The sequence below is a fragment of the Triticum aestivum genome, chromosome 2A, assembly GCF_018294505.1.
Source record: "Triticum aestivum cultivar Chinese Spring chromosome 2A, IWGSC CS RefSeq v2.1, whole genome shotgun sequence".
In the NCBI taxonomy this organism is placed as follows: domain Eukaryota; kingdom Viridiplantae; phylum Streptophyta; class Magnoliopsida; order Poales; family Poaceae; genus Triticum; species Triticum aestivum.
In genome coordinates, this window is record NC_057797.1 from 721,266,179 (window position 1) to 721,286,480 (window position 20,302).

The 20,302-nt window shown below is 45.3% G+C and overlaps 1 protein-coding gene across 3 annotated transcripts; it reads right to left on the bottom strand.

Moving 5' to 3' along the window:
- Positions 1-368: 368 nt before the first annotated feature.
- On the bottom strand, positions 369-6,664 carry LOC123190541 (phosphatidylinositol 4-phosphate 5-kinase 9). 3 transcript variants are annotated; one of them, XM_044603204.1, is made up of 10 exons: positions 6,449-6,580; positions 5,623-5,749; positions 3,601-4,778; positions 2,922-3,089; positions 2,409-2,574; positions 2,063-2,173; positions 1,449-1,636; positions 1,204-1,361; positions 937-1,108; positions 369-841 (listed from the first exon to the last, which is right to left on the bottom strand). In XM_044603204.1, the coding sequence occupies exons 3-10, from the start codon at positions 4,761-4,763 to the stop codon at positions 556-558; spliced, it is 2,412 nt and encodes an 803-aa protein (XP_044459139.1). In that variant the 5' UTR covers positions 4,764-4,778; positions 5,623-5,749; positions 6,449-6,580; the 3' UTR covers positions 369-555. The 3 variants fall into 3 exon arrangements, with proteins under 3 accessions (XP_044459139.1, XP_044459138.1, XP_044459140.1); XM_044603203.1 differs by having other exon boundaries at positions 5,623-5,913; positions 6,449-6,559; XM_044603205.1 differs by lacking the exon at positions 5,623-5,749 and having other exon boundaries at positions 6,449-6,664.
- Positions 6,665-20,302: the final 13,638 nt, after the last annotated feature.

The following is a 20,302-nucleotide window of genomic DNA, read 5'->3' on the forward strand; positions in this document are numbered from 1 at the left end:
CGGGTGCGCACGAGTAAGGATAAAATGCGCAGAAAAGACTAGTATTGATCTATGGGGACAGTCTAGATCCCGCCAGGAGTAACGACCACCGGCGGGTGTGTCCGGGGCGTTACACTGGATAGCAAACATCGTCGGGTGGGAGGAGGACAAGTGCATAGCCATAGCCATAATGATGACCGGAGCTTCCACCGCCTTCTCCCTGACCTCCATCACCATTGTAGCCGCCTCCTCCAGCGCCAATGCCGGTGACAGCGACTAAGGCTAAGGTTCTTGCCACGGCAATGAGGGTGCCAATGAGCAGGGCCAGGAGAGCCGTGAGAGTGGGGTGGTTGGTAAGTCAATATGACAGAAATCCACAACCAAATCCATTCATAATGAGCCCTCGCTGATGCCTTCTTTTGTCTATGTTGCTTTTGACAAATATACATACATACATTGCCTCCAACGGTCTCAACCATACACATGCACAACATTAATATATCAAGCAAACACACTTCCCTGGATTTCCCTTTTTTTTACATTTTTTCTAGCAAGAGAGGAGGAAAGAAAGATGATTTATTGATTAGATGAGTTTTGTGGGAAGGCGGTCCCGACAAACTTGAGGAAACGCTCCGAGTAGAATTGAGGTTCAACTGCAGATATTGACAAGGGGTTATACTTATACTTGATGGACTTGTATGCATGCTCAATCTTCTTTGTCATGTTGTACTTCTGCAGAATATCAATGATCCCTATGTAGAGCACCACATCATACATGTGATGGAGTGATTTGCTGCCTTCTTCTTGTTTCTCTTCTTTCTCCGCTCTCGCCGGCATGTTGACCCCTAGCTGGATGGGGAGCCTATTCAATTTCACAACAAATTCAATCATCTCAGATCATACATTTAGCATTGGAAGAACATGAGGATGGAACAACAGAAATCAATTTGTAATGACCTTCCTGTGCCTGGAATCAGAAGATCTACTTCCTCGAAACAACCCGACGGCGCACGCAGGCGGCTCCCCCTTACGTGCGGGCCAACAGCATCTGAACCATTTTTGTCACTGCCTCGCTGCACCAAAATCAGCCCGCCTCGATAATTATAAGCGGAATCCTCCTCCGCGGCATCTGCGTTATTGATATCAGCAAGCAAAACATGCTATTGCGAAATGTGTTATTTGGAAAACATACTCAGAGAAATAAGATATAGATTGCATTCTTACCTGCTTCCGAAAGAATGGTTAGTTTATCTGGCAAAATGCTTTCAGGACATGATGATCCTATTTGTAGGTTTCGACGAGCCCGGTAATGGAAACCAAGAAGCAAACTGTAATCCATTATACTGTGGTTCCTTAGAAATTCGCTATCGATTTCAATCTGCCTACACAGAATAAGAACATAGCATGGTTGTTACAAAGATAAAATGGTCATGAGAATAAGCTGTTTTTTTCTCAGTGAACATGCTTACTTAAGCAAAGCATCCCGCCAAGAAGGCTCGAGATAAAATGAATAGTTCAGATCCAAATCTTTCAGCGTTGTGTTCTCGTCGATTTTAATTTTCTCCGTAGAACGGCCCAAAGACGAACCTTTCAAATCAAATCTTCGATGAATTCTAAGTTCTGTGCAGAACATGTTGCCCATCACTACAAATCGAAACTGCATATACAACAAAAACAAAAATACACGATTAAGTTTTTACCATCATTTGAAAAGTAGCTAGAATATGAAATATCAGATCAGACAACTAATATCATTTTAAGATGAAGGAAATAAATATATGCCGTTAAAAAAAAATATAAGAAGCTTTAGACAGTCTCTGCAACATTGACTATCAATTGCAACTGTGATATGTCATCGGAAGTCGCAAGATAATAATTATTCTATTTTTGAGTTGCCAAAATAATTATATTATTAAACCACTTCTCTTGAAAACCCAATAGTATTATTTTGACATGAACTAAATAAGAAGGTTTTGTAGGCAGTACAGTACTAGTCGAAGTTGTATTTTTTTGATGAATTCTAAGACTCTATTCTTTAAATGAGACAATAGGGAGATCAAGCAAGAGTTAATAATGTCACTACCTTTTGACCGCTGGAAGGTCTCACCCTGTGGAGGCCAAAAAATTTAGTTACAAGTGTATTCTCATAGGTATGGACATGACGATAATAGTATGGAAGCATACGCAGAAGAACCTGCATGATGTCAAGTAAATATCAATGTTGTACATGTAAGAAAATGGGCAAAAAGGAAAAAATTGATTCAAGTGCAAATATGATTCATTAAGTGAAATAGGAAACTGGTTCAGATAAGCTAACAATTCTGGATCATTGAACATATCCGTTTTGGATCAAGTGTTGGGTGAGACATGCAAGCTCCAGATCATTTGAATCTTGCTGTTGCTATTAAGAGCTGGAATTGGTAGAGAACCTGCACTTCTGATTTCCGAAGAGTCTTGATCATAAACTGGTCATCTTGTGATGAGAAAAAAATACTCCCGCTCTTTCCAGGAGAAGATAGCTCCCTAAGTGCATCACTTCCACTAATGGAAATCATGTAATCTGCTGTATCAATCTTGAACATCTCCCTCAAATTTCTATAATCAAATTCTACCAAGAAATTAGTCTTGTTATGTTCTGAAAAATAAAATACTGCAAGGGTGTCTCACTAGCTACTGAAACAAATAAATTTCAAATTGTGTGAGTTAATAAGCATTGAATATCGATCATTGCAGAACAATATTCAGATTGATTGCAACAGGGTAACACTTCAGCCATTGAACTACTCAAGTTACTCGATGACATCCTTATAATTTTTTTTCTTGTGTTAAGCTAAGTTATACGAATGTACTAGATCAACAGAAGAACATAATTTTTTAGATAATGAAAAGAACACATGCTGACCAACAATATACTCCTGTTGAATGAAAAGTGAAGTACAAACCTGAAAACCATTGGGCAGTAGTCCTTCCACTTGAAATCTAGAGCACGATGTGAAGGAGTAAGCGGTGATCCGTTTTTGGGGAAGTTCATCCAGAAATTTGCTTTGGGGCCAAAATCAGAAGCTCGCACTTCACGCTCCTGAATCGGAGTAATCCTCCCAACTGTGTACCTGAGTAGTAGGACCAAGGTTTTTGATTCTGGATGCAAAAGAATATCTTATGGGGCACCAAGGTATCTGGTTACCGCGGTAAGCTAAAAATACCGGGCAGTTCCCAAACGATTTTTTAATGAATTTGAGTCTGAAAAAAATTCAGCCAAATTCATTCACATTTTAAAATTCGTTTTTTTCCTCGGTAAGGCAATTTCCCGTGGGGCAACGAGATGTGCGGTTACCGGGTGGTAACCGAATTTACCGCCCGGTAACCAAAACCTTGAGTACAGGCGTGCAGCCACATTCAACCTTAATTAGAGACAGTAACACTCTCATGTCGATGAAGGAAACTAAATTATCGGGTCATAGCTAGGCTTCATAGGTCACAGCAATGTATAGAAGGAAACTGTTGAAAATTTAGATTGGGATGCCTTGTACGGAGTATCAGTCTCAAAATAAGTGTCTCGAGCTTAGTACAACTACATAATTAGTTGAGGGATAACTAATTCCGTACCGAGTTATGCATTACCTGATTCCAAGTTGCAGACAGAGCATCAGATCGTAGCTCCGGTGCCCTTTAATTATCGTCTCTCCAGGCCTTTTGGCATCCTTCACCTTCCTGCTCCGTCCAAGTCTCGGTTTCTTGGACGACGGCGAATCCGGGAGGCTCTTATCCAGCACGACCTCGCTGATCAGGACGCCCTGCGCGTACTCCCTCTCGAGTATCTGGGAGAGGGAACCAGCCGTGTCTTCACATTTCAGCGTTTTCCCAGGACCTGCAGGACCTCCGGTGACCACCCCGACGGCCACTCCGATGGCCGCGCCGATACTCCGGCGTCTCTGCAGGGACGGCCGCTTCTTCATCGGAGGCCGCCCGAGGCCTGAGTTCCTCCTGGACAAACTCGCATCCGCCTCCGCGGGCTCTGGGTCCGCGCCGGCGCCGAAGGAGACGTCGGGCAGCACGCCCCTCTTCCTCAGGTCGTCGAGGCGAGCGGCGGGAACCCTGCGGCGCTCAGGGTAGAAGGTGCCTTTCCCGTCCTTGAGCCCCCTGCTCCAGGTGCCGAGGTAGCACCCGCCGCCCTCCCAGGTGTACAGCCCGTAGCCGTGCGCCACGCCGGCGACCCAGTTCCCCTGGAACGAGTCCCCGGTGCTCCACGTGAGGACACCTTTGCCGGACATGAGGCCGTTCCTCATGGTGCCGACGTAGTTGTTGCCGTTGGCCCACGTGTACCTGCCCTGGCCTTCCATCTGGCCCTGGACCCAGGCGCCCTGGTACACGTCGCCATTGGCGTGCGCCTGGAGCCCGAGGCCGTGCTTGCGGTCCAGCTTCCACTGACCCTTGTAAGAGGACGAGGAGGAGGAGCCGGCGGCCACGTGTGTTCCTTCGCCGTCCATGAAGCCGCCGGAGTATTCGCCTTCGTAGACGGCCCCCGACGGCCACTCCGTCCTTCCAATGCCGTGTCTCATCCCTCGCCTCCACCCGCCCTCGTACACGCAGCCGCTGCCTGACCAGACGCACCGCCCCGTGCCCTCCGGTACTCCCCCCGACAGCGTGCCGGAGTAGAGGTCGCCGTTGGGTAGCGTGAGCTCCCCGGCAGAATTTGTCAACGAAGCAGCGGCATCGGGATGGCTTTGATGAGAGCGCGCTGGGGGGTTGCTGCTGGCCGCAGGGGCTGCTGTCCTGCGTTGCATGCTAATCAGGTTGTCCTGCAGAGGAATGCGAAGTTAAGAGAGAGACATATTCATACATGAATCGACAAAGAGTTAATTTGGTTTCAGGTTGAACATGCATGCAAGTTGACCTTCTTGAAGGAGGTGTAGCTATAGTGATGTTGTAACTTGTAGTGCTGGTTGATCTTGATATGTGTGCGTATGTATGAAATCAAGAGTGTTATTAATTGTCACATCATAGGGGCGTCGCGGTGGCTCTGATGAGTCCCGATTACTACGTAGAGTACCTACTACATGAGTTCCGATTACTACGTAGAGTACGTACTAGCTTAGCAGTGGATCTACATGTGAGTCGACTGGTTTTTCCTCGGCCCTTGGATTAAAATCCAACGGCTGGGCCCAGCTCTTCTGCCATCCTTGCCTCACCTCCCGCCGCTCGCCACCGCTCACCGCCCCGTTCATGCTTCCGGCGAGGTTGCTACATAATCTGAGGGACAGTCCAAAACTGAAAAGCACCCCATCCGCACCTAAGAACCCATGTCCCTGCACTGTGGCTACACGTGGTATAGGGTTGCTCATCCCGCCCGGTGTCGTAGAAGCTAAAATCAAACTCTCACATACACATGCTCTGCAAGGAGGCTAGCTCGCTAAATGATACTCTTTGTCCCATAATAGTAACATCTTATATTATGGGATGAAGGGAGTACATTCTTGGCTGATGAATCCACAAGTACTCAACATTCATCGGCTACCTGCTAACGTTATGGGCGTATTGGTGGTTCCTGGCCTACGCGGACGGTGCGCGGCAGGCGCATCGTCCCCGTCTCCGGGCAAGTTGGCTATCTTCTAATCCGAGTCACGGTAAAAAAAAAGGCCCCACCCCGCACTTAGGAACCCCTCATCCTGGTCAACGTCGGCAACGCCGCTGCTAGCCATGTCGTCCCCGTCTCTGGCAAGGCCCTGACGAGGGCCTCGCTTCGCATGTGCCTCTGCCCTCATCTTCTTCTCTGCGAAATCGACTTAGCAAAAAAATTCAGGCAGCATGTAAATACCAAACACGCAAATTTATGTACTCCCTTGGATCCAAATTAATTGAGGCAATATCTATACAAGTCTTTATATGATTTGTATAGAGGTTGCATCATTTAGGGCCTCTTTGATTAACAGGATTCTGCGCAGGAATAAAAAAAGTGTAAGATTGGAATGACATGTACATTTGAATCCTATAGGATTAGCAAGGATTGTTTGATACCACAGAAAAAACAAAGAAATTATAAAAAGAGTATGAGTGAATGTTAGATTCTTATGAATTATAGTATAAAAGATTTTATAGAAAAAATTTCTATGGGATCCAACCCTGTGAATCAAAAGACCAACATTGAAAAATATCCTAAGGATTTCAATCCTCCGAAAATTCTATAGAATTTCTTTGAATCAAATGAGCCCTTAATTCGGACGGAGTAGGAGGGATGCCCATGTAGAGCAGGCAGAACAAGGATCCATGATCCATCCGTGCAACGGTGCAAGGATATAAGGAATTGAAGAAACACGATGTGCTCTCAGCCAGGACAGGAGCGAGAGAGGATAAATCTAAGGGAATCAAGAGAAAACGTAGAGCTATGACTATGAACAGCAACGCGAGAGGAGGGAATGGATCAAGGCCCGGCGGCGAGAGATGGATGAGTGAGTTGGGTTGCTTTGCTTACCGATCGATGGATGCAGTTGCAATGCGGCGCCGCGCCACAAAGAGCAAGGAGAAGGAGAAGAAAACTCTCTGTACGCTTCTCGTCTCTTCTCTTCTCTCCTCCCCTCTCCTCTTTTTCTTGTGTGTGTATGGTATATACTGCTGCATGGGATGGGTTGCTTGGAAATGACAGTGCCTGTTCATGGCTGCCAGCTGCTGCTGCAGTTCCTGCATAGCAAACGTGACAAGACAATTCGATCTTACCAGTCTATTCACTGTAGAATTTGTTTATTTACTTACCGGTGAAGCAAGCAACTGGGTCGAGATGTTGCACATGGCGCCATGTGAGAAGATGTGACCGCCAGCCCTCTTCTCTGTCTCTCGCTCTCTTCCGACCTCTTTCTTGCTCGCTAGCTACTGCTGCGTAGTATGAAAATGCAGTAGGTACGTACGTACAAGCTGGCTGCTCCGTCACCCATGGCTGACAGGCTGCTCACAATTGATATACTCTATCCTGCTAGTGCTAGCTGCTACCTAAGTACAATCTTCACCCTTGCCGACGACGATATAACACAAGAAAAATGGAGCAAAGAAGGTACAATGGATGCATATACACCTATGGGCCAAAAAAATATACACCTATGAGCCAAAGTGAATTTCCGTTCATTATGTATCTTTTCTTTCTTTTCGCATGCAGGTGCAATATACTACTCTTTTCGTCCCAAAATAAGTGTCTTAACTTTATACTAACTTTAGTATAAAATTATATTAAAGTTGAGACACTTATTTTAAGATAAAGAGAGTATACAACATGTACCCTTTTACTTTTTACTCTTTTTTCTTTCTTTCAGAGTTTACTTTACTTCACTGCATGCCATGTCATGCATGAGAAAAGCAATTCTACCGTGCATTGGATATCCTGTTCATGGATTACAGTTCGAGATTGCTTTGACATTCATGCTATTTTTTTCACTGTTCTTAGAATTTTTCTTATTTCATACTAGCATTATATTGAGTTTTTCTTTCTGTCTTAAAGTGTATCTTAATGTTTTACTTCCTCCCTTCCAATATAATTGAAGTTCTAGGATTTTCCCAAGTTAAACTTTGTTAAATTTGACCTAGTCTATAGGAAATTCAACAAAGATTTATGATATCAAATACATACAATATGAAAATTCATTTCATAATGAATCCAATGAAGTAAATTCGGTTTTACAGATGTTGATAGATTTTTATACAGACTTGGTCGAACTTAGTGAATTTTAACTTAGGACAATACTAAAACATCAATTGTTTTGAAATGAAGGGTGTACCGTGTATGGTCGTGTATCAACAAACATGATCCAAAAAAAAGTGATTTTTTTATTGATACACAATGACATATGATGATACACGTTGAAACAAGACAAAAAAACGAAAGAAACATTTGAAAATGAGATAAATTTTGATAACAACTAAAAAGTGATATAAATCTGAAAGCAACCACGGATGACGGATCCATCCAAGGGATACCCCGTGCATGGTAGATATACCACACTCCGCCTTGCATGACATTGCCAAGTACATATATATGCTCCTCCTTATCAGCAAAATAGATACCCTCCTCCATGTTTCTTTTTAGTTTGCCTATTACTCTTAGATCCGGCTTACATGCATGGTTGCATGCATGCATTGCTCTTGGATTGTGGGCCTACCTCATCCTTAACACATATGCATACTGGGAATTTTTATTCTACACTCCTTCTTATCAACAAAATAGATAGAAGGATATATCTACAGTGGTGCATCTTTTCGTGGCGCCATAAGCCCATAACGAGTCAAGTGGCTAGAAATAGAAGAAGAAAGGGTATAAACCTAAAATGCTATACTTGTAGGAGTATATCTTTTCGAGGCGTCTTAATTAGGCTAGAGATACTAGTAGAAGAAGACAGCCAAAAGCTGCTACTACAATGTTTTCCCTGGTCTACAACAGCGAAAGGTAGGAGTATCGCCTGTGCACTACTTCTACTTTAATCAATCAAATTGTAGCGCCCTTTTCGACAATTAAGACTGTAAGCACAGCGCTAGATTGAGCATCAAAGGTCACATAGTACAAGGCATCTATCACATGACCGGTTGAAACCAACTGTGATCTAATAGCAAAGCTACTACTACTACGTGCCTAGCTAGCTAGCAGCCAGCCAGGTGCACTAATTGGGCATATTAAAACAAGGAGAAGAAGCTGTTGCCCATACGCTAAGCCTGATCAAAACCTACATATAGTATGATTGGGACTGATCGGAGAAGATTAATCAAAGTCCTTTCGTACGCCCACTAGGCGCGGCGTTCGCTCGCGCTGCCTCGAAAGTCGCGTGCATTGCCCGTGGCCATGGCCATGGTCGATGTGACAACGATCTGCTACTGCGTAAGTAATAGATAGATAGACTGATTAAACAAGGAGATGGATGATGCTGCATGCCTACACGCGTCCTGTGGGTACGACCAAGAACATATTTTACTGTGTGCATGCATGCGTGTACGACTGAGTCAAATTACTGTTAATTTTGTCCTTACATGTTTCGTCCCGGCTAAGTTACCCCAGACTTGGGTTTTACCGTTTGCAAATTTGTCAGCCGCAACAGGTACGCAAAATGATACTGGATAATTTCAAATTTGTCACGTCTGAAGGCCATCAATCTGCCGGACTATGAGAAAATGGTGCAGAGAGGAGCGAGAAATTACTCACCGGACTTGGCTAAGCCTAGCGGTGGAGAAGATAAAACACGGCAGAGGGGATCAGGGAGGCTAACCCTATATGCCCCTAGTACCGCTCATATAGTGTGCGATGGGGTGCTTATCCGGTGCGTCCGATATGCAGTGGCTCTTTAGGCCAAAAAGAGGCCTAAAGTTGTATATCGGCCAGAATTTTTTGGGCCAGAGGTGTTTTAGGCCTTCTTTGGTTCATATGATAGAAATTTTATAGGAATAGGAAAATCATAGGAAGTGAGATGACATGCATCTCAATTCCTATAGAGGAAGAGATGTTATTTGGTGCATAGGATAGGAATTTTTCCATTGAGTCTAGGCTAATGTTTTTTTTCCTCCAAAATGTGAAGGATTGAATCCTATCCTACATAGGAATAGGAATCCATTCCTACAAACCAAAGGGCTTCAAAGGAATTTTTCCTTTGCAAATCCTATCGTATAGAATTCCTATAAAATTCCTACAAACCAAAGGAGGCCTTAGGGGATCTGCTAGAAATGCTCTAAGATCGCTGTTGATTAACAACACGGGTGCAAACGGCGGTGTGGCCGCTAGGACTGAAGATGGGGAGCGGGGGACGGCTGGAGGCGCCTCATCTTAGCCGGTCGGTGAGGCGGTGCGTGACAGTGCCCACCCACTAGCCACGGGTAATGAGAGCCGGTAGTTCGGCTGGTGGTGTAGGGGGTAGGGGAGAAAGTGTATTTTGGGGAAGTACGGTGTTCTGGTGACCGGGCTCCATGGAGGCAGAAAAATTTGAAAAAATTAAAAAAATCACAAAATTTTTGGTTTCAAAAATATATCTAAAAAAGTATGTATATGGGGATGAAATGTATATGTGTGTGTGTAAAAATTCAAGATAAAATAACTTGAATTGTGACCTGTACAAATACAAATTTATGGATTCTGAGGATGAACGTATTGCTGAAAAGCCATGGATTTGTTTTTTTTCTTCTGCACAACTCTCATTTCAGCGTATTGCATCATGAAAATTTACGCACATGTGCATTATGTCTTCATGTATATCTGTAGTTTTTTCAGTTTTTTTTTGAAACGTAAAAGTATGAATTTTGACAAGTATTGATTTTTTTTTTTAAGATGGCCTCCATGGAGCGCTAGGCCTCCAAAAACAATTTTCGGTATGTGGGCAACTATTTCCTAGGTACTCACTAATTTGTCTGTTTGGTTTGGGATCCACTAGATTGATCGACTACACTAGACAGCTAAGCTTGTAGCCTTTCCCCTCCATTACCCCAATCTGTATCAGAAACAAGGAAACAAAGAACTTTTATCAACCCGGCCATATAGCTAGGTAGTAGCTGGGCATATATTTCTTTTCCATCCAACTACACCGGCCCATACACTACACCACTTTACTTTATTGTACACTAGGTGCCAACTGAGCATACATGGAAAGTTGGAAACTACAAGGATGTGTATAGTCACATCATTGCCGAGATAAAGGATGCAGCTCGTGTGCAGCGACACATCATCTTTCGTCGAGAGGGAGGCTGAGATAGGGAGGCTAACAGAGAACCTCCCAATCATTTGTTCAGGACTCCTCGGAGGCCCTTTGGCATATGATCATCATATTACTGAGATTATAACCTTTAATGGTGGATAGGAAGTTTATTTCATAGAAAATTATTAAGGATCAAAATAGGGCTGGCGGCTCTGTGTTCCCAGAATTTTGATATAATTTTTATTACATTTGAGATTTTTTGTACTGTCGATGAACTTTTATAGTAGATCTGGTCCTTTTTGAAAAAAAAAAAAGAGCACACCACAGCATTTTGGTTGCACCAAGACCACCATGTATTCATATTTTTTTACCACTCGACTGTATCTCTATGATATCAAAATAAAACTCCTTTTACCCGACAAAAAATAGAGAAGCTCATAATTTCGTCCGTGCTATGCAATGATGCCCTAACAAATTAACCAAATTAGATAGCCCATGTCCGACTTTCTTCTTCTTTCCAGACTAGCAAACCGCATTAGCTATCTAGCTTAGAGCATCTCTAGTAGATCCCCTAAAAAGTCCCCAACCCGAAAAATTCCGGCCGATATGCGGTTTTGAGAGTTTTTTTTTTTGCCTGAACAACCACCGCATATTAGCCGGACCCGGATAAAAATATCCGGTGCACCGGATAAGGATCCCCTCTTCCACTATATGAACGGTACCGAGGGGACATATAGGTTTAGCCTCCCTGATTCCCTCACCGCGTTTCATCTCCTTCGCCGCTTGCCTTAGCCAAGTCAGGCGAGCAATTTCTCGCTCCTCTCCGCACCATTTTGTCAAAGTCCGGCAGATCAATGGCCTTCGAATCCGGCCCTGACCATGGGGGTGGGGGGCACATCGGGGTGGGTGGGAGCCGTGGGGGTGTGCCTCCGAGCAAGCGTGCCTGGCACCCATTGCCCCCGCAGCCTCACACGCACGATGCAGAGCCCAGAAGGTCGAGAAACACCGTGTCGTGGAGTGACGAGGACGACGAGTGCAAGGCGGCGTGGTCCAAGCAGGCACGGGACCGTGGCCGCCTCTCCTGGAGCAGTGGGAGGGGGGTGCGCGGCGGCTGGGATGTGCTCGACAAGCACATTACGCCATATGTAGTGCGGACCCACGAGACCATGGCGGCCCTTTTGGAGGCCAAGAAGGCGGCGACAATCGGTGACCTAGATGCTATGCGCCTCTGGGAGGAAGCGTGGGAGGAGCACATGTTTGTGTGAGCGTAGCGCACCTCCGCTGTGCAGTTCTACCTCAACATCGAGAACACCCCGCATAGCAACGAGTTCGATCCATGAAACCTAGGGTTTAGGGTTTTATTTATCTAGGGTTTGGTTTGTACTTTGTATGAACTCTCTTTGTTGTTCGTCTCCGTTTGTGAACTATGTTTGATGAACTGTCGCGTGATCTCACTAAACAAATTCCTGTGAGTAGTTTTTTGAATTATCGAATACCATATTGTGTATTTGTTCCGCCTGATGAAATTGCAACCCGTAAAACCAGTTTCGCTTGATTTTAGGGGATCCGCTAAAGATGCTCTTGGGTATATTGCCCCTCCCTTCCATTCCTTCTGCATGCATGCAGCTACAAATTTTCCTTTTTCTACTATATATAACTAGCTAATCCATCAATCTTCTGCATGCATGCACCATGCACACAATGCATACGTATTAAGCTCGATCACATGCATCGATCACATGCGCGCGTGTGTTCTCTTGAAATCTAACAGTTCAGTTCAGTTGCCCGCTAGCTATACCTAGGCTATATGTTTCATATTGGAAATAAGCTCGCAAGATGTCCTGTTTGGACATCAAAATCCGCGATGCATATATCACTGCAACTACTACTTTTATTCACATGTCACCACATCAAAATGCTCCGTGGAAAGGGAAGCTTGTGGTGCATCGAGGCTAGGACACAGCCTGCATTGGGGCCCGATTGTAAGTGGGTGGCCCATTTGTGAATGGTTGTCGGGCCCAAGTGTAGTTATGAGTGACGTGTATATGTCCCTTTGCATCTCACGTGACGCTAGTACTACTTTGTTACCTGCTGGGAGCATAGTCATCTGCCTCTGTGGTCGACCTTGTGTGTTTGAATTTCCGGTAGCACACATGTCACATGTAACTAACACTGTATTTTCCGTCACATCTGAATTATGCCTCCAACAAAAGTGAAGGACAGCACCATTGCAAGAAAAAACACCAAGCCCAGTAATAACTAAAGCCCACAACCCAGTGGCTAGCCATGATAAGACCACCAAGAATGGTGCGGCAAAGCGCGTGATAGCTTCTAGCGATTGATCGATATCGACTATAGCACTTAATACTTAAGCTACTCGTAGCTCATGTTGCCGACATGTGATAGGTAGAAAGATGTTAGGGCGGTGATTTTTGTGTTCTTAAATCGATCTCAAACATAGAGAGAGGAAGAAATGGAATTACTATATGAATGCCAGACATTTTGATCAATTCGTATTAAGTTGACTACTTTTCGTTCTCAAATTGTGGTTGTCTGTTAGAGATTTCTAAGACGGAAAAAAAATGAGTTGGTTGTGGACTGAAGCTCCGGCAAGCTGGAGCGATCACTTCATTTCTTTTTGATAAATGATTCCATATATTAATATCGAGAAGATATCAATTACATCATGCCTCTGCATCAACATGACTCACGATCTAACATCGAGGATGCACACAACTAAATTCTTACAAAAGGGAGAGGAAAAAAGTCACCAACAAAACAGCTGCAACAAACAACAACAATAACCATCAATGATGACAACCTTAGATACTATGATAGGTGCTCCAACAATGACACCTCCAGGAATAGAACGACGCACAATTGTCTCTATCGCTGGGCCGAACCAGTAGCGACTGATCAAGGATTTTAACCACGAGTGCCCGAGATCTACTGAGAGATTTTCATTGGATTAGAATCCCATCAAAAAGTGAGTGGAAAATTTTACCCGGGGGACAGGATGATTAATGGAGTGCTTTTGGTGAAGAAAGTGCACTTTTGTTGCTGAATAGAGTTGAGCCAACCTGGAAAGTAAATATCTGCAAGAGTACTAGGGCACACTTTTGTTGTGGAATAAGGAGTTGAGCAATCCCATGGCCGACGTGATCTCACGATCAGCTCAGGTGGTGCCTACTAGCTAGCTAGCTAGCTGGGCCAGATGTTTGTTTCATGCTTGTTGGAAAGAAGCCATCCACTTCAAAGGTCGTAGCTTGATTGGTACGTGCTCTACTTAATTAACTACTGGTAATAAGCTACCTCCTGCTGCCGACATGTGGTACCTTCGCTTGATAGATGAGGAGTAGTGATTATTATTTTCCTTGTAGACGAACGTAGAAAGAAGAAGATTTATTATTATTTTAGAATCGACAGAAGAACATGTGGAGTTGCTGCACATATGATAAGAAAATAGACAGTTTTCCGATTAAATTAATCCATGAATAAATCATGAGCATGACATTGACAGCATTGATAACACACTCGTTACGATCTAACAGAGCATGTACTACGCATATAGTATAAACATCTATGCATATCGCTAGTACTACTACAACAGAAAGAAACATGAGAGGGATAAACGATGTATACCCTCCAATCGGCCATGCGGCGGCGGTGGCGGCAGCAGTAGTCGCGGCATCCTCGGCGGCCTTCTTGTCGGCCTCGGCCTTCTCAGCGGCGGCACGGTCGGCGTCGGTCGACATGGAGACGACGAAGGTGATGTGGACATAGATGAACAGAAGCGAGCAGTCGCGTAGTCGCTACCCAAAAACCTAATCGCCCCTCTCCCGTACAGGATCCGGAGAGGCGGGGTTTCGGAGGCCTGCTCTCCCGTCAACCGTGTACGCGGTGAACGGGACGGAGTCGCCGGCGGCAGCAGCAGCAGAGGAACGACGCGGGCGTGGAGGCGGAGATGTGTTCTGTTTCGTGGCGGCTAGGGTTGGCAGCGCCCCACATATATATGTGCGGCTGCGCGTGGAGAGACGTGGGCTGAACCCACGTCCAAGTCGGTAGCCCACGATCCGACGTCTCAGATCGTGGCCCCACCTGTCAAAGACTCTCCGTTCCTGACCGGCAAAAAGAAGCGCATAGGAGTGAGCTCGGCTCGGCTCAATCCCGCAACCCGCCGCGCAGCGTGGCGCGTCGTGGCGTGGCGTGGCGAGGCGAGCGCGAGGGCCTCATCTCTTCTCAAGCTCCAATAGCATGAGGAAGAGAATCCCTTATAAACCACTCCAACTCTCCTTCCACTTTCGGGGTGGGACTAAACTTCCCACCACCTTGTCATGCCACCTACATGGGCCCTTAGAGATCAAATCTGAAATTGTCATATGGGCTCTAGGCCCATCTCATATTTCAACAATCCCCCACCAGATCTCAGGGGCCCAGTTTGTTCTTTGTTCCAAACGTTGTTTTGATATACCAGCATCTCAGTGGAGACCGATTAAGGTTGAGCTCCACCTAGACCAAGTAGTTACACTCTTTCACAACTGAACAATGGACTATACCTTGAATTGTCAGTTTGGCATCAAGAAGTTTCACCACAAGTCTCACTGATACGAGGCTGCCGAAGGCCGACCCCTCGGGTGGAGCATATTAGTCACACTCCTGGCCTGTTCATGAGCTTGCTAGAGATCACCCTAATCTCATAGACTGTGACCAGCAGTCGGGCTCATATAGGTGTGTTCCTCCAAAGATCGCTCTGTAGGATAGCATCTTGCTTATGCATATAAGCCTTGGAACACATTAAGACAGTAGTCATCCTTCCATACAGTTTCCAAGAGTATTGCATCTCTAACGGAGTGGGTTAGTAAAGTTACTCTCCTCGGTTCACCACTGGCTTGTTTTCCCAGGTCCTACTTCACGGGATTTCCGATCACATAGGTTGGGTTACTACCATGGCAACTCATGTGGGTCTCATTGTTGGGGAACGTTGCAGAAAACAAAAAAAAATTCTCTACGTTTCACCAAGATCTATCTATGGAGTCATCTAGCAACGAGAGGGGAGTGCATCTACATACCCTTGTAGATGGCGAGCAGAAGCGTTCAAGAGAACGGGGATGATGGAGTCGTATTTGCCGTGATCCAAATCACCGATGACCAAGTGCCGAACGGACGGCACCTCCGCGTTCAACACACGTACGGAGCGGATGACGTATCCTCCTTCTTGATCCAGCAAGGGGGAAGGAGAGGTTGAAGGAGATCCGGCAGCACGACGGCGTGGTGGTGGGTGCAGCAGTGATCGCAGCAGGGCTTCGCCGAGCTTCTGCGAGAGGGAAAGGTGTAACAGGGGAGAGGGAGGCGCCAAGGCTTCAGGGTGCGGCTACCCTCCCTTCCCCCCTTTATATAGGCCCCCTAGGGGGTGCGCCGGCCCTAGGAGATGGGATCTCCTAGGGGGGCGGCGGCCAAGGGGGTGGAGTGCCCCCCAAGGCAAGTGGAGGCGCCCCCTCCCCTAGGGTTCCCAACCCTAGGCGCATGGGGGGGCTAAGGGGGGGCGCACCAGCCCACTATGGGCTGGTTCCCTCCCCACTTCAGCCCATGAGGCCCTACAGAATGGGTGGCCCCATCCGGTGGACCCCCGGGACCCTTCCGGTGGTCCCGGTACAATACCGCTGACCCCCGAAACTCTCCCGATGGCCGAAACTGCACTTCCTATATATAATTCTTCACCTTCGGACCATTCCAGAACTCCTCATGACATCCGGGATCTCATCCGGGACTGCGAACAACTTTCGGGTTACTGCATACTCATATCTCTACAACCCTAGCGTCACCGAACCTTAAGTGTGTAGACCCTACGGGTTCGGGAGACATGTAGACATGACCGAGACGACTCTCCGGTCAATAACCAACAGCGGGATCTGGACACCCATGTTGGCTCCCACATGCTCCTCGATGATCTCATCGGATGAACCACGATGTCGAGGATTCAAGCATTCCCGTATACAATTCCCTTTGTCAATCGGTACGTTACTTGCCCGAGATTCGATCGTCGGTATCCCAATACCTCGTTCAATCTCGTTACCAGCAAGTCACTTTACTCGTACCGTAATGCATGATCCCGTGACCAGACACTTGGTCACTTTGAGCTCATTATGATGATGCATTACCGAGTGGGCCCAGAGATACCTCTCCGTCATATGGAGTGACAAATCCCAGTCTTGATCCGCGTCAACCCAACAGATACTTTCGGAGATACCCATAGTATACCTTTATAGTCACCCAGTTACGTTGTGACGTTTGGTACACCCAAAGCACTCCTACGGTATCCGGGAGTTACACGATCTCATGGTCTAAGGAAAAGATACTTGAAATTGGAAAAACTCTAGCAAACGAACTATACGATCTTGTGCTATGTTTAGGATTAGGTCTTGTCCATCACATCATTCTCCTAATGATGTGATCTCGTTATCAATGACATCCAATGTCCATAGTCAGGAAACCATGACTATCTGTTGATCAACGAGCTAGTCAACTAGAGGCTTACTAGGGACATGTTGGTGTCTATGTATTCACACATGTATTACGATTTCCGGATAACACAATTATAGCATGAATAAAAGACAATTATCATGAACAAGGAAATATAATAGTAATCCTTTTATTATTGCCTCTAGGGCATATTTTCAACAGTCTCCCACTTGCACTAGAGTCAATAATCTAGTTACATTGTGATGAATCGAACACCCATAGAGTTCTGGTGTTGATCATGTTTTGCCCTAGGGAGAGGTTTAGTCAACGGATCTGCGACATTCAGATCCGTATGTACTTTACAAATATCTATGTCTCCATCTTGAATATTTTCACGAATGGAGTTGAAGCGACGCTTGATGTGCCTGGTCTTCTTGTGAAACCTGGGCTCCTTGGCAAGTGCAATAGCTCCAGTGTTGTCACAGAAGAGTTTGATCGGCCCCGACGCATTGGGTATGACTCCTAGGTTGGTGATGAACTCCTTCACCCAAATTGCTTCATGCGCTGCCTCCGAGGCTGCCATGTACTCCGCTTCACATGTAGATCCCGCCATGACGCTCTGCTTGCAGCTGCACCAGCTTACTGCTCCACCATTCAACATATACATGTATCCGGTTTGTGACTTAGAGTCATCCAGATCTGCGTCGAAGCTAGCATCGATGTAACCCTTTACGACGAGCTCTTCGTCACCTCCATAAACGAGAAACATGTCCTTAGTCCTTTTCAGGTACTTCAGGATATTCTTGACCGCTGTCCAGTGTTCCTTGCCGGGATTACTTTGGTACCTTCCTACCAAACTTACGTCAAGGTTTACATCAGGCCTGGTACATAGCATGACATACATAATAGACCCTATGACTGAGGCATAGGGGATGACACTGATCTCTTCTATATCTTCTGCCGTGGTCGGACATTGAGCTGAGCTCAATTTCACACCTTGCAACACAAGCAAGAACCCCTTCTTAGACTGATCCATATTGAACTTCTTCAATATCTTATCAAGGTATGTGCTTTGTGAAAGACCTATGAGGTGTCTTGATCTATCTCTATAGATCTTGATGCCTAATATATAAGCAGCTTCTCTAAGGTCCTTCATTGAAAAACTTTTATTCAAGTAGGCCTTAATGCTGTCCAAAAGTTCTATATCATTTCCCATCAAAAGTATGTCATCTACATATAATATGAGAAATGCTACAGAGCTCCCACTCACTTTCTTGTAAACGCAGGCTTCTCCATAAGTCTGCATAAACCCAAACGCTTTGATCATCTCATCAAAGCGAATGTTCCAACTCCGAGATGCTTGCACCAGCCCATAAATCGAGTGTTGGAGCTTGCACACCTTGTCAGCATTCTTAGGATCGGCGAAACCTTCCAGCTGCATCATATACAATTCTTCCTTAAGGAAACCATTAAGGAATGCCGTTTTGACGTCCATTTGCCATATCTCATAATCATGGAATGCGGCAATTGCTAACATGATTCGGACGGACTTCAGCTTCGCTACGGGTGAGAAAGTCTCATCGTAGTCAACCCCTTGAACTTGTCGATAACCCTTAGCGACAAGCCGAGCTTTATAGATGGTCACATTACCATCCGCGTTTGTCTTCTTCTTAAAGATCCATTTATTTTCTATGGCTCGCCGCTCAATGGGCAAGTCAGTCAAAGTCCATACTTTGTTTTCATACATGGATCCTATCTCGGATTTCATGGCTTCCAGCCATTTGTCGGAATCCGGGCCCGCCATCGCTTCTTCATAGTTCGAAGGTTCACCGTTGTCTAACAACATGATTTCCAAGACAGGGTTGCCGTACCACTCTGGTGCGGAACATGTCCTTGTGGACCTACAAAGTTCAGTAACAACTTGATCTGAAGTTTCATGATCATCATCATTAACTTCCTCTCTAGTCGGTGCAGGCACCTCAGGAACATTTTCTTGAGTTGCGCCACTTTCTGGTTCAAGAGGTAATACTTCATCAAGTTCTACTTTCCTCCCACTTACTTCTTTCGAGAGAAACTCTTTCTATAGAAAGGATCCATTCTTGGCAACAAAGATCTTGCCTTCGTATCTGGGGTAGAAGGTATACCCAATAGTTTCTTTAGGGTATCCTATGAAGATGCATTTTTCTGACTTGGGTTCGAGCTTTTCAGGTTGAAGTTTCTTGACATAAGCATCGCATCCCCAAACTTTTAGAAACGACAGCTTAGGTTTTTTCCCAAACCATAATTCATACGGTGTCGTCTCAACGGATTTCGACGGAGCCCTATTTAAAGTGAATGCGGCAGTCTCTAAAGCATAGCCCCAAAATGATAGCGGTAAATCGGTAAGAGACATCATAGATCTCACCATATCTAATAGAGTGCGATTACGATGTTCGGACACACCATTACGCTGAGGTGTTTCAGGCGGCGTGAGTTGTGAAACTATTCCATATTTTCTTAAGTGTGTGCCAAATTCGTGACTCAAGTATTCTCCCCCATGATCTGATCGCAAGAACTTGATTTTCCTGTCACGTTGATTCTCAACATCACTCTGAAATTCCTTGAACTTTTCAAAGGTCTCAGACTTGTGTTTCATTAAATAGACATACCCATATCTACTCAAGTCATCAGTGAGGGTGAGAACATAACGATAGCCACCGCGAGCCTCAACACTCATTGGACCGCACACATCAGTATGTATGATTCCCAATAAGTTGGTTGCTCGCTCCATTGTTCCTGAAAACGGAGTCTTGGTCATTTTACCCATGAGGCATGGTTCGCACGTGTCAAATGATTCATAATCAAGAGACTCTAAAAGTCCATCTGCACGGAGCTTCTTCATGCGTTTGACACCTATGTGACCAAGGCGGCAGTGCCACAAGTATGTGGGACTATCATTATCAACCTTACATCTTTTGGTATTCACACTATGAATATGTGTAGCATTACGCTCGAGATTCATTAAGAATAAACCATTCACCATCGGAGCATGACCATAAAACATATCTCTCATATAAATAGAACAACCATTATTCTCGGATTTAAATGAGTAGCCATCTCGAATTAAATACAATGTTCATGCTCAAAGCTGGCACTAAATAACAATTATTGAGGTTTAAAACTAATCCCGTAGGTAAATGTAGAGGTAGCGTGCCGACGGCGATCACATCGACCTT

Excerpts from the sequence above, each read along its gene's own strand:
- LOC123190541 (XM_044603205.1), bottom strand. The coding sequence starts at position 4,763 with ATGCAACGCAGGACAGCAGCCCCTGCGGCCAGCAGCAACCCCCCAGCG. Across the intron at positions 3,090-3,600 it reads TGTCTGCAACTTGGAATCAG|GTACACAGTTGGGAGGATTA; the intron begins GTAATGCATAAC and ends CCTACTACTCAG. Across the intron at positions 842-936 it reads CTGATTCCAGGCACAGGAAG|GCTCCCCATCCAGCTAGGGG; the intron begins GTCATTACAAAT and ends GAAATTGAATAG.